Raw genomic sequence first — 24,135 nt, 5'->3', positions numbered from 1 at the left:
TGTTAAACAGCCCTTGTGGGGTTGGAGGGGTGTTTTGTAACTTGCAATACTTCTGTGTGAACTGAAGTGCAAAATTTCCTTTGCAGAGTCTGGTTCAGCTGAGCTCAAGTGATGTGACACCGTTCTCCACTGGTAATTCTCCAGTGACCTGTGAAAAGAACAAGTGAGAAGCAGCAGATCAAGGGGGAGGGTGTTAACACTACCCTGGCTGTGGTGGGGTTCATTTCTTGTTCTTCTTTTTCCTATTATTTTCTAATCGAGTGTCAGTGTTTCAGCTGAATCCTGTATTGACTTATCAGTGAGGTTTGCCATGGCTGCTTGGGCAAACTCTTTGCTGTTAAGTCGCTTGCTGTTCTTTTACTTTGAGGTTAAAGTTCAGACAGCTGCTGTCTCAGTGGCCAGAAGAAGCCTCTCATCCAGAGAGATTCATTAAAATGAGGAGCAAATTACTTGGAGGGAAGCTAGCTGTGTCAGAGCTAGTCTGTATGTATGTGCTCTCCTAGGGGTTACGTTCTAAGAGACCAAGTCTTAATTCATCAGGAGGTGAAACTTCTTGTGATGGTTTGGGTGTTCCCCACCCCCCCATGCTTTAGAAATCACCCAGACTAGTCTCAGCTGGCTCTGGGAATATAAATGAAGCTATTTATTTACAGCAGCACAATATACAAGCAGATATTTACAGTATATACAATTATATACAAAAATATACAAGGTAAAAGTAATACAGAAACACAACTCCCCTCCCAGAAACCTGAGTCCCCAGGAGGGGCTCTCAACCACCCCTGCACCTTCCCCCTGCCCCTCTCAACCTTACCCCAGTCCTAAAGAAGAATAGAGGTTCAGCCAAGAGGTTAAGAAGCAAAGGTGAGTGGAAGGTGAGGTTAGGGAGTGAGATGTTGCTCAGCCAGCAGCCCGAGGCAGAGTGTGACAAAATGGCGAGAGTGTTATCTAATGTTTTCCTTTCTTCTTCAGCAAGACTCTGAGGGGAGTAGACATCACCATTGTTTTCCTTTCACAGCCTATGATCTAGTTCTTCTCACCAAAACAGTCTACCCTGCTTCAAACTAGCACACTTCTTGTTTTGCTTCCTTTGTGCTGATGTTGGCAGCTTCCACTGCACTCCAGCTCATAAACTCGCCAGCAGAGGAAAGAGGGGAGTCCTGCTGAGAACTGGAAGAGTCTCTATCTCCTGGTAGACTTTGAGGTCTGTGAAGAATTCCATGGTATGTTGACTGTGCAGCAGACAGGATTCCGTGACCCCAGCTGAGCTTTAGTATAGTTGACACATCTGGAGGCCTCTGCAAAGGATGGTATGTGAGCAACTTTGTGATAGGGGAGGGAAGAGGAACTTTCATCTTGTGGCAAATAATGACTAGTAAAGTAAATCATCAATATTGTGTGAATGTGGCAAAAGAAAATACAAGTAGAGAAAGAGAAGTGTCAAGGTGGGGAAGTATCTTAAAGAGCCTAGTTCCTTTTTTTAAGTGAATATAGGCAATATAAAAGGGAAAGGAGACCAGTGGTGAAACAGTATCATTTTACATTCAGTAATTTTTTGTGCAACCTTCCAACATTAAAAGCTGTTGAATTCCTTATGGTTGAGTTCAGCTGTGCATACTAAAACATTTAGCTATGGGTAATGCTTACTGTCTAATGCTCTAGGAGGAATACCTGTGTTTAGACAACTCCACACGAATGAAAGCTGACATGTCCCCGGTTCTATGCTGGGAGCATAGAGAAATGCCAGTGTTAAGATTGCATTTAAATTGTGTCTGACACTGATATCTGATAAATGTCTTATGGTGTAATTTTAAATTCCAGTACTTCCTCTCATAAATATTCTTACCAGCTAGAAAAATGGCCCCCTGCACACCCTGTACAACTTCATCTGAGATGTACTCGTCCAGGAAAGCAGTTAGAGAAATGATTGCATATCTGAGTGCCATCGTTCACTTTAAATGTGTCCTGAGACTGAGCTTGCAGCTGGCACCATTCTTCCTGCCTCAACTCTGAGATATCCTTCCAGAGATTTTTTATAATCTCTGCTGAATCTTAAGCATTTTTTCTCACTCTTTGTGGAATATTGTGTTCCTAGTTGCTATTTATAAACCAGCAGCAAGGAAAGTGGCTGTGGTTTTCTCAGTTTTCAGAGATAACTTTTGTTACTCTGAATTCTCCTGGCTTGCTAAATGAAAAAAATCAAGTCACTTGAAGCCCCACGTTATTGGAGGGAGTGAAGCACAGCTATATCTCTGTCTCATTGCACCATGAATAATGATCAGTGAGTAAAACACAGGCTCTGTGCTTCGCTTGTACTAGAGAAGTGTGAGGAGCGCAGTGTGTGTTGCTCTGCTCCTGTGCATGGTGCAAAGCCTGCCATTTCTTGCACTGTGCTTTGGGGGCTTGTGTCTGATTAAGGTATTGGTTTCTCCCCAAAAGTACTAAGAACCAGAGCTCTCTGGGTGTTGGCGTGGAATTACCTTAAAATCAGGAGCCATTTGCCTGAGGATGTTTTGGGTGCCTGCTGGGTCCCTGCAACTTGGCTTAGTATCCAGGATTTTAATGGAAATAATGGGCAACTGGCTTGTGTTAGGTGTTGTCCTAAATGCCCAGGCTGGGACCTGTTTCATAAGTAATTTAAACCATGATTTTGCTTTCTTGGGCATAAACAGTATCTCTGTGGTTTCGGTCTCCTGGATATTTTGGATTATAAGGGCATGCATCAGAGACTGTATGTTCCTGCTGTTACTGCAGGTTTAAGTCATGTGCTGCACCTGCAGATTTCTTCCCTTGCTTTAATTCCATTGTTTTTCTCATGTTTTATTCCTTATGTCCAATGCTGGCTTAGCCACATGAAATAAAATGTAGTGCTGAGGTCCAACATGACACAAGAAGTTGGTGCGTGTTTTTCAGTCTGTAAGTAAGTTGAATCCTGCTGAGGTCTCAAATTAATGATTCACAGACAAAAAATATAGACCTTAAAAAAGGATTTAAAAGAGAGGCAAGTGAGAATAAAGTAACCTTGTGAGACCTGCAAGCATGTCTGGAAAACCAGTTTGCATTGCTGATTTTGAAGAGTATGCAAAAAAATTTCTCCCCAAATCAGTGTATGATTATTACCGATCCGGAGCAGATGCCCAGGAAACGCTAGCAGATAATGTAGCAGGATTTTCCAGGTAGGAGAGTGATTTAAGGCTGGAGTGGGAGGTAGGAGGTGTAAATTGTGCTTTATTAGTAGCTATGGTGCAATATTAGATTTTTTTTCCTCTCTCTGAACAGAAGTCTGTTTTTCTGAAACTTTTTTGGCTATATCAAAAAGTCTCAATCCTTTTTCAGAGCAAGGCTCTCTCTTCACTTGCACTCCTCCACCTAACGCTTTCTGTCAAAAAGCAGTCCCAAAAATCCATTAGCATCCCTTTAACTTTACCTGTATTTTGCTGCTTCTATTAACATTAATTCTCTACGGAGTCCTTTTATCAGCTCAACAAGGGTAAGTGGGAAGTACTGCACCTGGGGAGGAGTAACGCCAGGCACCGTTACAGGTTATGGGCTGACCTGCTGGAGAGCAGCTCCACAGAGAAGGACCTTGGAGTCCTGGTTGATAATAAATTATCCGTGGGACAGCAATGTGCCCTGGTGGCCACGAGGGCAAATAGATTCAACTGCATTAAGAACACCTCCAGCAGGTTGAGGGAGGTTGTCTTCCACCTCAGCCCTACCTAGACCATATCTGGAATACTGTGTTACAGCCTTACCAATACCTACAAATGTCTGAGAGGTGGCTGTCAGGAGGATGGAGCCTGTCTCTTTTCAGTGATATGATGCGGGGTAATGGACATAAACTCAATTACAGGAAAGTCCATCTCCATCTCAACATGAGAAGAAACCTTTTTACAGCGAGGGTGACAGAGCAGTGGAACAGGCTGCCCAGAAAGGTTGTGGAGTCTCCTTTTATAGAGATCTTCAAAATGTGTCAGGATGTGTACCTGTGTAACCTGCCCTAAGTGGTCCTGCTTTACAGGGATGGTGAACTCAATCTCTGGAGGGCCCTTCCAACCCTTAGCATTCTATGAAAAAAATGTTATTTCTTATCTTTGGACTATTATGCTGGCAAGATATCCTTGTGGTGGGGTTATATGTCCTGAGTTAGTTTAGAGTCTTGCTTGTTCCTCCTGAACTGAATGAGTTATGCAGCCTTTCCTGGTAAGAGCTCGTACAGCATTGCTAGATTGGAGCTGCATAGGCTAGCAGAAAGAAGTTGTCTCATAGCTCTGGAAGAAGCCATGGAAGTCAGGGCTCAGCCCTGGGTGGCTGAGCTGTGCCTAGATGGGATTTCAGCAGGAGGTCAGCACTTCACCAGTTGTAAATTATGGGAGCTGTTATAAACCAGTTTTGACATAGACTGGCCCCTTGAATCACTGTCAGAGCCTGGTTTCAGGTCACGCTTTGTCTCAGAAGTACAAGGTCAACACATCATCAGTCAGTATTTGCTGTCATATTCAGTGGAAGAGTGTCAAAAATAGTGTCAAGTCAGTTTCCCATCCTCTGAATCACTGCTGCTCTGCTTGCAGAGCATCAACCCAAGCACTGCAGAGGAAAGAAGGCAGCTGGAGGCTGATTGCCTCATCTCTGCTGAGCTGTTGATCTGCTTACAGAGCTGTTGGCTTCTCTTTCCCTCTGGTGCTGTGTTGGCGCAGGCATGTATCTGCCCTTCTTCTCACCCCTGCCCTGGCACTTGTCTGCTAAATCTCTAAAGGCTTTGTCTTAAGTCCCTCTGATTCTAACAAACCAAACCAAGATTTAAAAATATTTATCTTTAGTTTTTCTCCCTCCTCACTTTGCTTTTCTGCTCTAGGGAAGCACTCCTGGTTACTTCTCCAGCTGCCTTTCCACAGGCTATGAGCAGCTGGGAATCCCACACACCTCTAAAGCTACAGAAAACTTGGAGGGAATTTATGGAGCAAGATGGCAGAAATCAGCTCAGACCCTGTAGTTTCGGGATCATACAGAAAAGCTTTAGAATGTCAGGAGAAAAAGAACACTAACCTCTGCCATGAGCGCTTATTCCAGACCTTTTAGTTCCATGCAGAAGGCCCTACTGCAGATGGGAAATCCTCTTGTACTTGGGGCTGCTCAGACACAAGCCAAAGGACTACTCTGGCTCTGAGAAGTAAATAGGTGCATCAGAGAAGGGCATGTAGTAGTGCTTGCCTAATTTTAGTGGTATTTTTGTTGTTGTTATTTTGTGGTTTTTTTTTTCTTTTCCTTAATGTTTCCAGATGCTGTGATGTTGTTTGCTCTCATAAAACCAAAATTGGATGCTAAGGAAAGGCCACTCAAAGTGCTCAGAGGCAATAAACTGTGGAAACAGTGAGTTTTTCACTACTACTGACAGCTATAGCTAATCATGATCAAACACAAGTTGGATCTGATCTGCCCAGAGACAGGCTAGCAAAATGCTGGGTATGTCTACTTGATACTGTTTTGATATTAGCAGAGCTGTATGTTAGTGCTAAAAGCAGCTCTGCTCTGAAGCTGCTTCCTACCATAGAGACAGATTCCTCTGATAAGATGACCTCATCACATTGTGCTGTTCACCTGTGGTGCTCAGGATCATCTTCTCTTTCCTGACACTTTATGTTGTATTTTCAATAAGAGCTTTCAGTTTTAGGTGTTAAGAACTGCAGAGGTTACAGGCAGCTTGGAACTGAAGGAGATATTAATTAGCAGTGTCTTGAACAGCCTGAGACATTAAAAAGTAAAGGAAATTTCTTGGTGTGGCTAAAAGGCTCTTGATGGGTTCCTGCCCTTCAGCAGCGAAGGTCTGAATGGGGTGGAAGCTGTGTTTCTGTCTTTGCTCCCCCTCTCTTTGTATATTTGCCTTAAAACTACTGTGGAAATTAGATCTTGTTTTGTTTAGACCACTTAAGCATCTTTCAAAAAACAGTTAATAAACTCTAAAAGACTTGACAACAGACTTTATTAAGTAATCAAGCAAGAGAACTTGTTGGCAGCCAAAGAAAGAGACCATGGGGTGAAAAATGTTGAAATCAAAGCTTTGTTCATTACCTTTCCGTCACTCTGTCTCTTTCTGGGCATCCACCAAAGCACAGAAATGTGTGATGATGTGCTGATGATCACCAGATAGATCAGCATGAGAGTTGAGGTCAGAGCCTGAAATCTGCTCTTCTGGTAAGACATTTCCCCCTCCTGTCTGGTCACAACAGCACCAGAACAGCTCTTCCTTTCCTTTAAGGACAAACCTCACAGCTGAAGTTATCTACTGAGGCTTATCAGCTTTACCTGTACGAAGTGGAAAGGATGCAGGGGTAGAGCACAGATATAGTGATTCACAGCTTCAGGGACAAGTGTGTTTAAAAACATATTTTATCACTCAATATTTCTAGTGCCTTCCTATACCTGTATTTCCAGTAGGCAGTGTGTCCTTGCTGACTGCAGCCAGGTGGACCTTGTTCCCTGCAAAAGTGAGCTCCTTTAATGAGCCACCAAACTGTTGTGGAAGCTTGTTGAGCACAGGGCTGCATGGACTCTATCTTGATAGCTACAGTGCTCCACACTTGATGCTGCTGAGGGGCTTATGTGGTGGTAGGTATTATTAGATAGAGAAGGAAATACAGTGACAAAGGATGAGGAAAAGGCAGAGGTGCTTAACACCTTCTTTGCCTCAATCTTCAATAGTGGGACACGTCGTCTCCAGGGAGGTGGTGGAGTTGCCGTCCCTGGAGGTGTCCAAGAAAAGACTGGATGAGGCACTTAGTGCCATGGTCTAGTTGATTGGGTAGGGCTGGGTGATAGGTTGGACAGGATGATCTTGGAGATCTCTTCCAACCTGGTTGATTTTATGACTCTGGATTGCTGTTTTCTGAGGACAGGGTATGCTGCCATTGACAGTTCCTTAGGCCACAATTGCAGTGGCTTCCTGGTAACACACTGAGAAGAGGTAGAAACCTGATATAAAGGCTTCACAGCATTGTTGTTTTATAAGACCTGTTTGACATAAGCAACCTGGAAAATCTTTGTCTTTGCTGTTGGAACAAACATGGCCCAACCATTCAGGATGCAGGACTGCTTCTCACTTGTAATCTCACTTGGTCCTTGTGTGTTTCTCCAAGCATGCTACTGGGCTTTCTTACAGCTCCTGAGTACAGCTTGTGGGTAAACAAGTAAGGCAGACTTTGCACCCCCAGTCTCAAAGTCAAATGACTTTGTGACAAAAACAAGTACGTTCAGCTTCATTTCTCATGACCAGAGCATTCCTGTTGATTTCCACTGTCAGAAACTCAGTTGCAGGGTTCAACCTGGTTAAAAATGCTTGCAGTTTAAATACTTGTAAGTATATGCATAAATGTTTGTTTAATTGGAAAAAAAGAAAGCACGAAACCAACCTCCAGGCCAGAATTGTTAGCCCAGACTTTGTAGTATAATATTATTTGAATGAGTGAGACTCCCAGGATTGATTGCATCTGGAGAAAAATCCTTGTTGGGTTTGACTGTGAGTTCTTTAATTTTGGCAAACAGTTGCATTTACAGAGAATTAAGTAGATTTTTATTAAGGAGTGATCTAGCAGATTAATGGTAATTCCAATAGATGCTGGAATACCTTTGGAATGGCCCACACAATTTTTGGAGCAGCCTAATCCTTATCCATTTGATCACAAATTGAATGTCCTGGCTTTTTGACAACACAGGAGGTTAATGTTCAAGATGAGGTTAACACCAAGTACAGTAACTCTCCTCTAGCTTTCAGCTCTTATGGGGCTGAGGGAAGAACCAGAGCTCACATTTCAGAATCACTCTGTTCCTGCTAATTAATATTTATTCATAGTTGTGGAGATGGCATATTGATATGAGCAAGGCATTAAGACCAGAGAAGATGATTTTAGGATGTCAGAGCATACATTACTCCCTATGGTGCCTGACTGCGTTCACCTTGTGTTTGCTCTGTGTCCCAAAACATCACGCGTCCTTCCTGTGCCAGGCTGTCTGGCAGTTCAATTCTCTCTCAAGTTGTCAAGGAACCAAGAGACTTGAATAGATTTCTGTAACAAGGTCAAGATGGCTTTAGCTTGAATGGCATTCAAGAAATCAATCTGAACTCTCCCCTCTCGGCATGCTAATGAAAGGGGATGTCTGTGTGTGCAGGAACATGGTTCTGCTAATCTGCCGCGATGCCTTCTGCCGCCGACTGCCCAGCAGCCTTTGGGGTAGATGTGTTTTGTTGATGTGTATGAGGAGCAGCAGCTGCTGGTTTATCAGTGCCTGTTTTCTGCAAACATATTGTCTTGTAGATGTGTGTTAAGTGTTAAACTAACTAGGCACTATTAAAATACTGTTTGAAAAAGCAAGGCTGAGAATATGATTGGGGGTCAGATGAGCATGTAAAGTTGTAAAGGGGGAGAAAAGGAAAGGAATACTTGGAATAAAAAGTTCATTTGTGTCAAGTGTTTTATCTCAGGTTTGCAGAGTGCTGCAAAAAGGGTCTCTCTATGGATGACAAGACACCCTGGGAGAGAAAAGTCAGTCTTTCTCAAGCAAAAGCACTTGTTGCCTGGCCTTGCACAGCAGTAGCACCTACCCCTTGAGATGGGAAGTGGAGGTGTAGGAGAGATTAAGGCAGCGAAGTGGCGTGGAATTGGGATGGGGTCTTGGAAGAGTGTGTCCTTGCTCAAGAACTCTGCTTGCTGTGAAGCATGAAGGGATTATTTAGCATGGACTTGGAAAGGAAGCCAGAAGAGCTGCTTCAGAATATGCTGCAGTTTAAAAATGTCAGCATTTTTCACAGTTGAAAATGAGCCTTCCAACTACAAGCACATTTACACTCTGAAATTTTTGAGCATGGAGAGAAAAAGAGAAATATATGCTCATCTCCCTCTCCTTCCTTTTCATCCTTCCAAAACCCCATTTAGCTGAAGTTGCCTGAATCAGAAGTACTTGCTGCCTTCCATGCTGCAGCTTCTCCTTGCTTCCAGGTAGGAGGAAAGATGTACTTACTGTCAGTTGGATGGCAGCATGTGAGTGTGGACTGAGCTGGAAAAAATGTGGGTGATGAGTAGAAGATGCCTGAAAAAACGATGCAAGATTTTTACAAAAGATCCAGGAAAACTTTTAACTTGGACTTATATCAAGCATGGAGTGTGGGGCAGCCTAATGCACGCCTCTAGTTAGTGGGAAATGGTGCTCTTGGGTTTTGCTTGCTGCTGCTGAAAGTAATTTCTTGAACTCAATTAACTTTGACTTGGTAATGAATACTTACAAATCAGGAAATTTAGCTTGCAGTGCAAGTGCTATAAGTTTAGGGAGGGTGCAGGACTTTGAGAATAAAAACATGGATTGAATTTTAAATTCAGAGTGAAATTTAGTCTCAACTGAGTGACAGCATCTTTCGTATCTTATAACAAAGAGCAATCAGAACTCCATGACATACACTATTAACCAGAAAGTCAGAATCACAGAACATTAGGGGTTGGAAAGGACCTCAAAAGATCACCTACTCCAGTCCCCCTGCCAGAGCAGTTTCTTCTTTGTGATGTAGATTTGGTCCATATCACCAAGAAGAAACTGCAGTGTATGACGCAAATAGAACAGACTGAGTGAGAAGATGGAGGAAGAGGCATTTAGGTACCAATAGGTAATGGAGCTCTGCCTGCATCCTTGAATATCTGCATATAGTATCTTGGTGGTGGTGGAGGGTGTGTGTTTTTTTGGGGACCAGCAATGCTGTCCAGCTGATGACTGCTTTACAATTTAGAGTTAAAGGCTGAATGCTTAAAATACTCCTGAGGTGCCAGACTGAGTTTTACAGGTGCTCTGAACTACCATTGCAAGGATGAAACTGAACCCAGATGTGAATGCAGGCTGGCTGGGAAGGGTGGCCTTTTAAAAAGGCTCAGCTCTTCCTGAACTTGGTGGAATTTTGTGTTCAGCTGTGGTTTGTACAGATTAGTGGCACAAGGAAAAGAACGTCAATAAAAGAAATAAACCCAATTCCTCCCAAAATTTAGACTATTGAAAGCACTGAATTCGATGTTTGCTTAGATGTTAGAGATGGAGTACAGGTATTAGGGCCTGTGCTAAGTTGTGTTCTATTGATATCTCTTGATGCTAACTTGTGCTTATCCATTTTCTTCCATTTGAGAATATTTTGTCATATTTTTAGGGACATGTTGCCTTTGAAATCTGCAGCAAAATAGAAAATAATATTTTCTTACATTTCTGCTCCCTGCACAGTAAAAATAATGTATAAAGGACCCCAGTGGCTATATAAAGGATATTTGGTTTTATTTGCTGGGTAAAGGTCTCTCTTATCTGGGAGAGAGCCTTCAGAATGATTAGGAAGAAAAGGGAAGAAAAAAAAGCAAAGTTTTCTTTATTCCACCATCCTGTGAAAAATAACAAACTGATACAATAGCATGGAAACAAGCCTGAGGAGTCATACTTGCAGTGTGTGTCTTGGCATTGAACAATTCAGCTGACTCCCACAGCTACATATCTCCTTCCAAGCATTATATCATTCTCCTCCCTGAGGAGTGCTTCCTGGAGAGCTGGCACTGCCCTTCACTCTAAGGCTTCAGAAATTCTTGTCTTGTTCTGGCTCTGTCCCAGGCTTCTTATGGAAATGTCTCTCAGTCTTTCTAAAATGAAGACCTTGCACCTTGTGTCTTGTTGCTTTGTTGTTTATTGTTGGGATTTTCTTGATTGTTGACGTTTGGGGTTTTTTTTCTTCTAACCTGTCAGGCTGAGCACTACCTGCTCTTGGAACATAGTCTGAGGGTAACAGTGGCTCTGGTTGCTCTCTGCATGCTGATAATAACATGACCAGTCTCAGGTATTCCAGTGCTGAGCAGGTTCAGCAGTACTAGAGCTAAAACTTTTAATTTTTTTCTGTCATTAAAATTCAGTACCTATCAGAGCCCTTCCAGATGGAGGAGTGCTTTAGTGAGAGGTTAATGCAAACCCTATTACTTCTTGCAGAGCCTTTGGCCCTGCTCAAGGCACACTGAAGCAGTTTCTGACATTGCACCCCCTCTTGTGGCTTACGGCAAGAGTGTCTGCTCTGTAACGTCGCCTGGATGATCAAAACTGTCACAGTTCACAGACGCCCCCAGGAGTGCCTCTATATTAAAGATTTGGATACTGTGGTGTCATCCAGAAGACCCCATCTTAAGAGGAGGTCCTGTCCTGAGGTGGAGGGGAAGATGAATTTCTGTGTGCAAGCATGTGAATCATAGAATCAACCAGGTTAGAAGAGACCTCCAAGATCTTCCAGTCCAACCTAGCACTTAGTCCTATCCAGTCAACTAGACCATGGCACTAAGTGCCTCATCCAGGCTTTTCTTGAACACCTCCAGGGATGGTGACTCCACCACATCCCTGGGCAGCCCATTCCAGTGGCTTCCTCCTAACATCCAGCCTATACGTCCCCTGGTACAACTTGAGACTGTGTCCCCTTGTTCTGTTGCTGGTTGCCTTGGAGAAGAGACCAACCCCCACCTGGCTACAGCCTTCCTTCAGGTAGTTGTAGACAGCAATAAGGTCACCCCTGAGCCTCCTCTTCTCCAGGCTAAACACCCCCAGCTCCCTCAGCCTCTCTTCATAGGGTTTGTGTTCCAGGCCCCTCACCAGCTTTGTTGCCCTTCTCTAGAAACACTCCAGTATCTCAACAACTCTCTTGAACGTGGTGTCCATCTTGACAGCAATAAATTGTCATTTGAGGTTAAGTATATTTTAGTTTGCTGTTTTGGAATCAGATTCCATTTGCACCCAGGCTGAAGACCCCAGTGGAAAATTAAGCCCAGCTCTGGGCTGACATGGTTTCTAGCTGACCTGTCAAGGGCAAAGCAAGATAAAGAGCTGCTGAGCAAAGCTGGGCCACATCATTCAAGATCTAGACCGTAATTTGCCCTATTCTTGCCCCAGTTGTGCTACTTGGTCTTTTGTGCACCAAATTACAGTGGCCATGTTTGGTCTTTACATGGCAGCTGTAGTCCCAGGGACTATGTGTTACTTGGCAGCCAGTGACTGCTGGGGATGAGACCTCTCTGAATAAAGCAATTTAGTCACCCACCCCGTGCTGAGGAGAGCAGGGGCAGCAGTTCTGCCCCACTTCATCCATGTGGCAGCTCATTTCTGTGTAGTTTCACTGCAGAGACCCATAGCACAGGGACAGGGAGAACTAAGGTTTTGTATATACAAAAGTCCCATTGTTTGTGGCTCACTAATCTATGGAAGGAATAACTAAGGGGGACTGATGACTTATGTTTCTGCACATCCTTTGTCATCCAGCTTTGCCTCAAGGCTTTCAGGGAGGCCAAGACTTGCTGTGGACCTTATTATTTTGCAGATCTTGTATTGCTTTTGAATAGTGCCAGCCAGTAATGTTCAAAGGCTATTTGCCTCTTTCACTGTCCATGGACTTTGATCCCTCCTTGTCTGCTTCCTCATGTCTTTGCACTTTTTGTGAGTCTTGCTACAGTTTTGGGTTGCAGAGTGAAGTTCTACTCCAGCCTCCCCAGTGACTTATGGAGCTGCTTCTCCTCCAGCTTTCTTCTGACAGCAGGAAAAAAGAAATCTGCTCATGGCCATTAAGAACTGTAAATAACCCTGATGATGCAGGCTTTTTATTCTCTTTATTTTTCTTTGTGTCAGATGGAAGCTCTACCCTCGAGTGCTCAGAGATGTATCGGTAATGGACCTGTCAACCTCAGTCTTGGGGCAGAAAATCAGCATGCCAGTCTGCGTTGGAGCAACTGCTATGCAGTGCATGGCTCATGCTGACGGAGAGACAGCTACTGCTAGAGGTACACAGTGCAAAGTCTCCCTGGAAGTGACTTTGAGATGAACAATGATACTGTGGTTGTGAAGCCAGGATAGGTTTCTTGCTCCTGATGCTGTGGCTAGGATGGGTTTGAGTTGCTGCTCAGAGTAATCAGGTTTATTTTTCGTTTAGTTTTTCACTCTTTGCCTGTTTTCTGTGTAGGTTCTCCCTTGCTATGAAATGGATGAGAAATGCAATACGTAAGAGGAGAGTAATTTGTAACATGCAAATTTGAAAGCTCCATATATATATATCTATATATCTATCTATCTCCCCATTCTGTGACTATAACTATATATATTGCCATGACAACATTCTTCCTGTTACAGAACTGCTTATAGAAATTCAGGAACTTTTGCTTGTTTGGGAAAAATACTTGCTCTGAAGAAAGCTCTTTGAGAGCATCCCAGGGAACTGGTGAGATAAGGGCCCCTCTGAGCTACGTGCTGCACAAAGATCTTACCAGCATAGATTCTACACTGTAAAAAGCTTCAGGAAATGGGACATAAACCAGAGCTCAGCTGTAAAGCAATTTCATACACCTTTAACTTGAGCTGAAGGATGGCACAACATGGTCACCCTGTGTGCCAGTTACACACAAACTGCATTGGGCTGTGTGTTTCAATCCTCTGTCTCTGAATGAGAGCTATACACAACCTAAATAGTACTTTAAAAATAATCATAACCGTGTGCATGGCTGAGCTATTCAGCTCTCAGTGTATCCATGACCAATGCAGCAAATGCTAGTGTGAAGTGAGTCTAATTTTCTGCCTAGTAGTGGGATCTGGCCTCAAGCCTCATTAAAAAGCTGCATCGCTGTGATGTGCACTGTGGTAGGCTGCAGCACAACTCCAGCAGCAGACTCTGTCGCAGCAGATTTCTCCAATTTTACAGTGTGTTTGGGGATACATTTGTCCCCTACCCAAGAGATTTATTAGGAAGTATTTTGTCCACTGTACTTGCGGGCGTGTTCCACACGATGGAGCTCGAATTCCTTGTATTGGTTGTCCCGCAGCATGCCTTGGTGCTGTCCTCTCCTTTGGCAGCTCTCCTGGATTATTTCTGGCCCTGGTTACGTTGGGAGGAAACTCTGAACCGTTATACCATTAAGTGCAAACAAATTAACGCTGAGTTAAGAGCGAGGTTTGAAACACACAACCCGGGATGTTTCTTAGAAAAATTCCCACCAATGCTGTGTCCTGGCCACGTTTTAGAACATAAATCTGTAACAATTTGTGAGTTGAGCGGTACAATAAGGCTGAGTTATAGTTGTGGTAGATAACTTAATTTAGGAATTTCCTGACTTTTGTGTGCTTCGATTTTTGGACTTCAGTATGATTTTTTTATTTGATGTTCTTGGATTTTCAGGCCAGGAGGGTTTGGTGAGCTGGCAATGGTTTGACTGTGTAGCCAGATAAATAAATCTGTTTGAGTTGGTAAATTTTTCACTGCTTTCAAAAGTGCATAATCGAAATGGCACCCTCTGTATTGCATTAAGTGTTGCTGGTAGTAAAAAAACACAGCTTCAGTTTTGTTGCCTGCTAGAGGTGGAGTGGGGCATTTGGTGCCAAGCTTTTAGTTTGACCTTATAAGATGACAAGGATTAGCTGTAAAGTACATGCTTGGCTTAAAGGTTCCTTTAAACTTGGGACATTTGAGATCAGGGAGTTTGCTGCATTCAGCTTCTCTTAAACTCTCTGATATCTCTGAAATACCAGTGAGCGGTTTGTTGGCTGCTTTGTATCAGCTTTTGCTTCAGCTGCACAAGCCAACAAAGTTTCATCCATAGTCTTGAAACTTTTGCAAACCTAAGCTTGACTTTTGGCTCAGTTGTGCAGATACTGGTGCATGAGGTGGTGCCTCTGATGTTGTGATGATCCTTGACAAGCATGGCATGGTCTGAACCTTGCCATTTCCCAACCAGGGAAACAGCTATTTTTGTGCTCTGGCTCTTACTGGGGGAAGTAGAAGCTGCCCAAAAGAGCACCCACAGAGTGTCTTTGTGTGTGCCTGGGCACGGCTCAACAGGTGCCACAAGCCACACCTGTGACTAGTTGGTGTTATACCCCAAAAAATACTCTCATGTTTACACCATCCTTACCTGCAGAGCAGGGTGGTGCAGGCAGCAGTAACATTTCCTTCCCCTGCTGTTTTGAATTTGGGGAATGATGCCTTATCCCAGTGAGCAACAGTGTTTCAGTTTGAACTTTGCTATTCTAGAGGTTTGCCCCCCACAATAGAGCATCCTCTCAATGTCCTCTCAGTGTTATGGGCTGTCTTATTAGGTAAAACTCCCTGACTTCATAATCCTTCACTTTGAGGTTTGTCAGGGGTTTGGGAGCTGCTCCCCGCATTGCTGCTGGTCCTAAAAGGATGTTCTCCTTCAGCAATTAAGCTCATGGAAAGAAGTGTGCATCTCACCCAAATCAGGGCAAAGTTTGGTAGCTTGCCTTAAACACACCTTTTCTCACAGTTCTGTTTCAGTACTAAGGAATCTTTTGGAGGAACCATGTTCAATTGTCATTTTAAAGTAGCTGATGACAGGCCATCCACCACAACTGAAGTTGTTTCAAAGGTTAAGTTCACCTTGAGCAGAGTGAAGTGGTAATCATGGTCAGAGTTGTAGAGCTTCAAACTTAGATGTTGGTTTTACTCATACTCCTGTTAGCTAGACAACAAATAAGCCAGCAACAATAAAACCAACCAACTAAAAAACACTAAAGAAACATAAGATTGTCTATATAGGCTGTAATAAGGTTGCTACTCACTTGTCTTTGACGTGTCTAAATGAACCTGGAGTCCTCCCTTGCATAGAAAGCTCTCCTGAAACAACTTCATGGACTTTGACAGTTGTCCCAGTTTATCCAGGTCTTTCTTCAAGTGTGTTCCCCAGCATTTCAGTTGTAGCTCATCAGTGTCTGCGGCAGTTTTCCAAATAATGGATTTTCTGTTCAGTAGAAATTGAAAAATTGGGAGGAAAATTGTGTTGGATTAAGTGAAATGTTTTATTTCATCCAGAACACAATGTTTTATTTCATTTTCCTACTAGCTAATGCTTTTAGCCATACTCCTGTTTTGAAACGAAAGTGTTAGCTCAGAAGAAAACATTTCCACTTTGAAAATATCAACACATGACCTTTTGAATTAGGTGAATTTTTCTCATCATCCCCTCTCCAATTTCAACCTCCTTAACTAAAACTATTTGCCAAATTTGATGAATAATCTTAGCCACTGCTAAAGAGCAAAGGGCTGGTCTCTAAACACTTTTCAACAGAACTCTGATTCTATGTGGGTTTTTTTTCCTATTTGTCCATCAGAAGGTTCTCTTCCTTAATGCAGATGAGGCAGCACTGTGCCCAGGTGGCCAAGAGAGCCAGTGGCATCCTGGTCTGCATCAGGAACAGTGTGGCCAGTAGAACGAGGGAGGTTACTCTTCCCTTGTACTCCACACTGGTCAGGCCACACCTTGAGTACTGTGTCCAGTTCTGGGCTCCTCAATTCAAGAGAGATGTTGAGATGCTGGAACATGTCCAGAGAACTGCAACAAGGCTGGTGAAAGGCCTGGAACACAAACCCTATGAGGAGAGGCTGAGGGAGCTGGGGTTGTTTAGCCTGGAGAAGAGGAGGCTCAGGGGTGACCTCATTGCTGTCTACAACTACCTGAAGGGACATTGTAGCCAGGTGGGGGGGTGGCCTCTTCTCCCAGGCAACCAGCAATAGAATAAGGGGACACAGTCTCAAGTTGTGCCAGGGAAAGTATAGGCTGGATGTTAGGAGGAAGTTGTTGGCAGAGAGAGTGATTGGCATTGGAATGGGCTGCCCAGGGAGGTGGTGGAGTCACCATCCCTGGAGGTGTTCAAGAAAAGCCTGAATGAGGCACTTAGTGCCATGGTCTAGTTGACTGGATCGGGCTGGGTGATAGGTTGGACTGGATGATCTTGGAGGTCTCTTCCAACCTGGTTGATTCCATGATTCTATGATTCACTTGCCATTCTGATTTCACACTGGCCTTGCAACCAGTGTGATCCCTGTGTTGTCTCTCTGCAAGTGCAGTAGAACTCACAGTCCTGCAAATAGAACCTGCCTTCAAGTAAACAAAACTTTGTGCACCATCCAGCTGCTGAGCAAGGAATAGCTTTTCTTAAGCCTTAATTGATGATAACCAGATAGGTAGCATTATTTTATTGAGATGGCTATTCTGTTTGTATTGCTGCTAGCTACATAATGCTGCTGTGCTGACATGGGATGTCATTCAGAGGGATCTGGAGAGTTGGACCCAGGTGAACCTCATGAGGTTCAACAATAGCAAGTGCAGGTTTTTGCACCTGGGCCAGAACAATCCTAGCTATAAATACAGATTGGAGGATGAAGTGATAGAAAGCAGCCCTGTGGAAAAGGACTTGGGGGTGCTGATGGACAAGAAGCTGGGCATGAGCAGACAGTGTGTGCTTGCAGACCAGAAGGCAAATCTTACACTGGGCTGCATCAAAAGATGAGTTGCCAGCAGATTGAGAGGTAATTGTGCCATTTACTCTGCTCTGGTGAGATCTCACCTGTAGTACTGTGTCCAGGTCTGGAGCCCTCCAATATACACAGAGCTGATGGAGTGGGTCCAGAGGAGGGCCACAAAGATGATCAGGGGTTGGAGCACCTGGTATGAAGATAGGCTAAGCCAGGGTTGTCCAGCCTGGAGAAGAGGAAGCTCCAGGGAGACCTAATAGCAGCCTTCCAGTACCTGAATGGAGCCTATAAGAAGGATGGAGAGAAACTGTTTATGAAGGCCTGTGGTGATGGGACGAGGGACAATGGCTTCAAAGTAGAGAAGAGTAGATTTAGATTGGATGTTAGGAACAGGCTCTTTACTATGAGAGTGGTGGAACACTGGAACAGCTTGCCACTGTGAGGCACTTGGGGCCCCATCCTTAGAGATACTCAGCGTGAGGCTTGACAGGGTTCTAGGCACCCTGATCTACTTGAGGATGTCCCTTCTGACTGCTGGGGTGAGGTTTGGACTACATCACCTTTGGAGGTCCCTTTCAGCCTGGACCATTCTATGATCTACCTGTCTTGTCTCTGGCTTGCAGAAAACAAGGCTGAACAAGCTTTTTGGGGTCATTAAGAGGACAATATTCACATGAGAAAACATGGCCTGTACTGACCTGACCCTGATTGCCCCCAGAAACTGGCATGGCTAGAGGACTTTTGGGTTGAGTGTGCACAGACAGCCTGGCATGACAGCCCTTCTAGACAGATCCATTTTGGCCACTCATATCTTTTCCTGCTGTCTGCAGCCTTTGGGCCTGACTGACAAAATGTGTTGTGTCAACAAAATTACTGGAGGCAGAGCTTGCATGCAGAGTTTTGTAAGGGGTAAACGAGGTGAGGCTGGGCAGGGCATTTCTCAGTGTTTCAACAAAAGAGTCATGTTAAGTGCTTTAAACCACTCTGTTTCTTAGAAGATGCAGCTCTGAGAACATAGTTGTTTCTCTTATGAAATACCACCATGCCAAAAGGACATCATGTTGATCTCAAGCAATGTTGTCTGCCCCTAACTTGGGGACTGTGGATCCACTGGTGGATTCAAGGGAAAACAACCACAGTGGGGCAGTTTGGCTGTCAGGCTTTGGAGATGTCCCTAAAAGGGAAATTAGGGGAGTTTATACAGCTAGTGAAAATGTTCCCATTCCTGTACAAAATAATCCTGACAAAACAGACAAGCTTAAACTGGGCTTTTCTCCAGTGCCCTCCTTAGAAGCATATTACCTCTGAGTTGCCCACAGGGGCAAATTCCATGCCCTTCCCAAACCACTGAAGAGAATGATACCCTGTCCAATGGGGGAAGGAGACTGAGGTTTTGGATTGAAAAAAGGGCTAAAAACCTTTACTGCTCTCTTCTCCTGTGGACTTCCTAAGTGGGTCCTGTCCCATGGTCAGCCTTGATTTGTTGCTATGTAAAATAATTCATCTGAATTCCCTAAGTACAAAGAAAGCCCTGCTTTGTCCAAGGTGAGAAAATATGTCCTTGTTTGTGGGGTTACGTAGAGGGGGATAGCAGTAGGGCTGGGAAATCTGCACCTGTGAGCCATGGAACAAAAGCTGTGAAGCTCCCCATTCCTAAGCACCCAACTCTAGTTACCTTTGAGTCTGAAACAAGGTAGGGTACAAAGAACTCAGAGCTTTGCCTTCCTGATGTCAAAAACTTCCCCAGCCTTCTGTCTCTGCTCTGTCATGGTCTCTGCTCTGTCACTGACCTCAATGGGAACCTGCAGTGTGTACAAAGGTAGATGTATGCTTTGGGTGGTGCTTGGGCTTAAAAGAAGACCTAGAAAAAGACAACAAAGAAGAATAAAAAACCACTAAAAGCAATCCGAAATGACATGAGGGATGGCTGGTTTACAAAAATCTGATATTTGAACTCTGGCAAATGTCACCTATTGGTGCAAAAGTCTTCTGTGGGAATATGGATCTGATTTGTACTGATTTGTAAAAATAAACAGAGGTATTTGCAGCACCTTGAAATGGAAGTGCAAAATATAGCTGTGGAGGAAATGAACTGCTTCTGTTTCCTTCAACTGCAGCTAAAAGTGCACAAAGTGGAAGTGTATTTTTAGTAAAACCTGATTTAAGTTAGGAAAAAAAACCTACCAAAATGGAAATTGGAAATGCTTCAGGACTATGTGTCTTTATGTTTTTGAAAGTCTAGAAAAATGCCAAAATAAGCTTTAGAACGAGCAAGGTAAAGCACAAGTCAACCAAAACTGGAGCTTGGATTCTTTAAAACTGCAGATCTTTTGTATTTGAACTCTGAATTTGACCATGCAGATCCAAAATGTGAGTGTTGAGCTGACTCTTCACCCAAGAGTCCTGAACTGTGCAGGGCAGACAAAGGGAATTTTGTGAGCATGGCTTTTGTGGAAATGCCATAACCCAGCCTGGGACAGTTGAACTCTGATTGAACCAAACCGCTTGAATCTAATCTTAAATCAGATGAAAGCATTATTTTCTCTATCACTCTGTACGTAAGTGGAAAGGATATGATCCTGTTTTGTGTTTACATCTTCTACTTACCTAACAAATTTTATTCTGCCCTTTCCGTTTTACTTTTGCCTTTTGCCACTCTTTTCGTGTCCACAGGGCTGTAGAGGTAGGCTGGAGAATAAAAGAAAGAATGGAAATAAATGGATACTGAAGGGCAAACTGAGCCATAACATTTACATTTTTCCCTTATCTGATCTGTGGGTTTTGCAATTACTGGGTTAGCATCCCTCCCGTGCATTCATGAACCCGTATTTGACAGAGCAACAGGAATGCAGATCCCTTGTTTCTTAGCATCACTTAATGCTCTTGATTTGACAAACTGTGGGGTTTGTGATAACCCACTGCAGCTGCTTTTCAACAGGACATAGGCATTCAGCATGTGTTCTGCAGAAGAAACTCCTTTCTAGGTACTTCATCTGTGAGAGCAAACCATTTCCTGGAATATTAACGAGAGGAGTGAAATGGCTGCACTGTAGCGTTTAGGGTCATTGCTGCTGTATTCCAAGTGATTGACAGCTGCCTGGTAGCCCTGGGAGGGTGTAACCAATTTGTTTGAATAAGCTGTTCATGAGCTTCCACTCTGAGAGACTTGTAATCCTTATTTAATAAAATGTTGTCATAAAGACCACCTTTTCATTCCCCGATGTGCTGGAGAAGACGTTTTGAAACAGAAGCCCATCTACGTTAAAAATATGCATAATCTGGCAGGCCAAGAGAAATGAGGCTTTGTATCATGTTTTTTAGTTTTACAGTGTGTTTTCCTTTATTCTGCAGTAAGTGGCAGATCACTCAAAAAGATTAAGTAGCAGATTTACAAACTCATAGTATGAAGTCAGCTGGTTTCTAGCACAGCCTGGGTTGAAAATCTCCCCCAGGGATGCAGCAGGTACAGAGTCTCTGTCTGCTTGAGCACATCTGGGATTGTTTGATCACATTTAACTTTGGGACTACACCTTGGGTGTGGTTTTGCTCCACAGCTTTTTGAAGGAAGAGAGGGCAAAACGCATTGAATATAAACGCCCATCCCTTTTGGCCTCAGCAGAGACTTTGGAGACCACTTGTCTGTTGTGTCTGCTCGTCTTCTTTTTTCGTGTCTTGATGGAGATAAAACGGGTGTTGGGTTCCTCTCCCTCAAATCAAGAGGCAAAAATGCTGAAGCAAATAACTTCTCCCTTAAGTCTTTAGATAAGGCTGTTTGCTGAGCTGTGTCCTGGTTTGCTATGTCACTGTAAGAGTGACAACAGGCATTTACTAAAAGAGAGTAAGTTTAATGTCAATAACCACTTTGAGGGTGGGAGGAAGCAGCCGAAATATCATGATAAAAACGTTTGAGGGAGTCTCTGTGGCAGCTCTGAGGAGGGATGAGCAGCAACGTTGAGAATGACAGGCCCAGAACACTCACCTGCAGCAATGTGGCAGTGTTCAAGAAGCTAGAAGCCTTAAATGCACTTTTTAATATAATTTAAAACTCTCTGTCCATGCCTATGTCTTAAATATGTGTGCCAAAATTTCCAACAAGTGGGCCAGATGCTAGGGGCTTAAAAACAGACTCCTCATAGGGTGAAGAATTATTAATATGGGTTAAGCTTAGTTTGATTATAATACAATGATCACAGAATGGTGCAGATAGGAAGAGATCTCTGGAGTTGCCCAACTCCCTGCTACAGCAGGATCAGTTAGATCAGCTTGCAGAGGAAATACCTTCTTTTTTCCCCATTATTGGAGCAGGGATCATTCCAACAGCATGCAGACAGGAGTCACCAGCAATTTGCTTATAAATGCAGAGAACAAGTTGGAGAGCTCTTGCAGCAGCCCCCCCATTGTTAGTAGCTGCTTTTAGTGCAGCGTTCTCTGAAAGGCTGAAGGTGTGGTAACGCTGAGCAGAGGCAGGGTGGCATTTTGTGCACTGACACACTCTCCTGAGCCAAGCACTTCTGTTCAGAGGCGCCTCTGTGTTTTGGATAATCTTGACTATAACTTTTTGTTTCCTCAGCCTGCCATGCAGTGGGGACAGGGATGATGCTGAGCTCCTGGGCCACTTCTTCCATTGAAGAAGTGGCTGAAGCATCTCCAGCTGGCCTCCGCTGGCTGCAGCTTTATGTGTACAAGGACCGGGAGGTCACCAAGTCCCTGGTGAAGCGTGCAGAGAGAGCAGGCTACAAAGGGATCTTTGTGACAGTGGACACACCGTTTCTTGGCAGGCGCATCGATGACGTGCGCAACAAGTTCCAGCTTCCTCCTCACCTCAGGTAGGTACCCACTGGTGAGATGCAGGACAGGTTGTGGGTGTGGCAGTGCCATGAGGTGCTGTGGGAGAAATTTGTCTCTGAAACAAGCAGTATCTCCCAGGTGCCACATGCTGCATTGGGCATCAACACCAGGGAACTGAGGGCGTATCTCTCACTGTGCTTGGGCTGTGTAGAGTAATGAGTCAAAGCTAAGCTTTCATGATTGTTTATAGACTCTAAAAGAGACCATGTGTCAGGCAACGTGGGGCTGCAAACCAACAAAGTTGGAGAGATGGGGTAATTCCTTGTACATCTGTCAACAGTATTCTCAGACATCTTCAAAACTCAGCCAGATGCAGCCCTGTGTAATCTGCTCTGATTTTGAACACGAGTTTAGCTGTGGTGCTTGCTGCTCTCTGGATGGAAGTTTGGAGTAAATGGAGTGAAGGTCACTTCCAACTGTTACAGGATCTTCTAACCTGCATCACTCTGTGACACTGCACTGGGTCCAGGGCCTTTTTGCTACTACCACAGATTCCCTTTCCAAGCAACTTCAACTCTTTTCTTACTCAACTATAGAAACATGTGGGTTTCAGGCTTCCTAAATTCACCACAGGGGAGATTCCTGCTCTTGTGTGTTTTCTGGGACATTGTCTATATCTCAGAAGAGTTTGTGGCCTCACGACTGGCTTCAGCACTAGTTCATCCTTACTACAAGGCACTTGCGGCCTTTAATTTTGTCAGAGTTATCCAGCAGCTTTGTAAGGGCACCAATTTCACTGGCCATTTGCAAATAAATTCTGTTAGACTGTAGAGACCACCTCGACACACGTACACTGAAGTGCTGGCACTGTGTTAGCAGCCGAGGACTGGCTAGAAGAGTGTCAAGTGTATGAGATGTCCATGAATTGGACTTGCAAAATGGGGCTGTAAAACTTGTGAGAGTCGTAGGAGTTAGCAGTCATTGCTGTCTGCCACGACATATATTAAGACTAATATGTTTGCTGATAGTTAGAACTTGCAAATGAACACAAAAATGGAAAGGCACAAAAAGCAAAAAGGATAGCTGAATGCATTTCACAGAATCACAGAATGCCAGGGCCTAGAAGGGACCTTGAAAGATCATCCATTCCAACCTCCCTGCCAGAGCAGGATCACACAGGAATGCCTCCAGGCAGGTTTTGAATATCTCCAGAGAAGGAGACTCCACAACCCACCCTGGGCAGCCTGCTCCAGTGTTCTGTCACCCCTCACAGTGAAAATATTCCTCCTCATGTTTACATGAAAATTCCTAGGCCTCAGCTTCCTGTCATCCTGCAATCCATTGTCCCTTGTCCTGTCATTGGACATCACCAACCAGAGCCTGGTCCATCCCCCTGGCACTCACCCTTTACACATTTATAAACATTGATGAGGTCATCCCTCAGTCTCCTCTTCTCCAAGCTAAAGAGCCCCAGCTGCCTCAGTTTCTCCTGGTAAGAGAGATGTTCCATTCCCTTAATCATCTCTGTGGCTCTGCACTGGGCACTCTCAAGCAGTCCCATGTCCCTCTTGAACTGGGGGGCCCAGAACTGGACACAGTACTCCAGATGTAGCTTCACCAGGGCAGAGCAGAGTGGGAGGAGAACCTCTCTTGACCCCCTAGCCACATCCCTTTTTAATACACCCCAGAATGGCATTGCCCCTCCTGGCCACAAGAGCACACTGCTGGCTCATGGTCAACCTTCCATCAACTAGGACCCCAGATCCTTTTCCCCTTCACTGCTTTCCAACAGGTCAGTCCCCAGCCTATACTGATACCTGGGATTGTTCTTTCCCAGGCACAAGACTCTAAACGTGCCCTCGTTGAATTTCATTAAAGTTCTCCCTGCCCACCCCTCCAGCCTGTCCAAGTCTTGCTGAATGGCAGCACAGCCTTCTGGTGTCATCAGCAAACCTGCTGACAGTGCACTCTGTGCCCTCATCCAGGTCATTGATGAATATATTGAACAGAACAGGTCCCAGTACTGACCCTTGTGGGACTCCACTAGTTAC

The 24,135-nt window shown here is 44.2% G+C and overlaps 1 protein-coding gene across 1 annotated transcript in view; it reads left to right on the top strand.

Annotated features, from left to right (window-relative positions):
• Positions 1-3,039: 3,039 nt before the first annotated feature.
• Positions 3,040-24,135, top strand: part of HAO1 (hydroxyacid oxidase 1) — a 32,368-nt gene continuing 11,272 nt past the window's right edge. Inside the window, exons 1-3 of the mRNA XM_064146780.1 lie at positions 3,040-3,176; positions 12,667-12,818; positions 21,867-22,122. Coding sequence (XP_064002850.1) covers positions 3,040-3,176; positions 12,667-12,818; positions 21,867-22,122 — 545 coding nt within the window. The remainder of the gene's footprint in view (positions 3,177-12,666; positions 12,819-21,866; positions 22,123-24,135) is intronic.

Source organism: Pogoniulus pusillus, chromosome 7 (genome assembly GCF_015220805.1).
Source record: "Pogoniulus pusillus isolate bPogPus1 chromosome 7, bPogPus1.pri, whole genome shotgun sequence".
In the NCBI taxonomy this organism is placed as follows: domain Eukaryota; kingdom Metazoa; phylum Chordata; class Aves; order Piciformes; family Lybiidae; genus Pogoniulus; species Pogoniulus pusillus.
The sequence above is the reverse complement of the archived record's forward strand: the minus strand, read 5'-3'. Positions and strand labels throughout refer to the sequence as shown.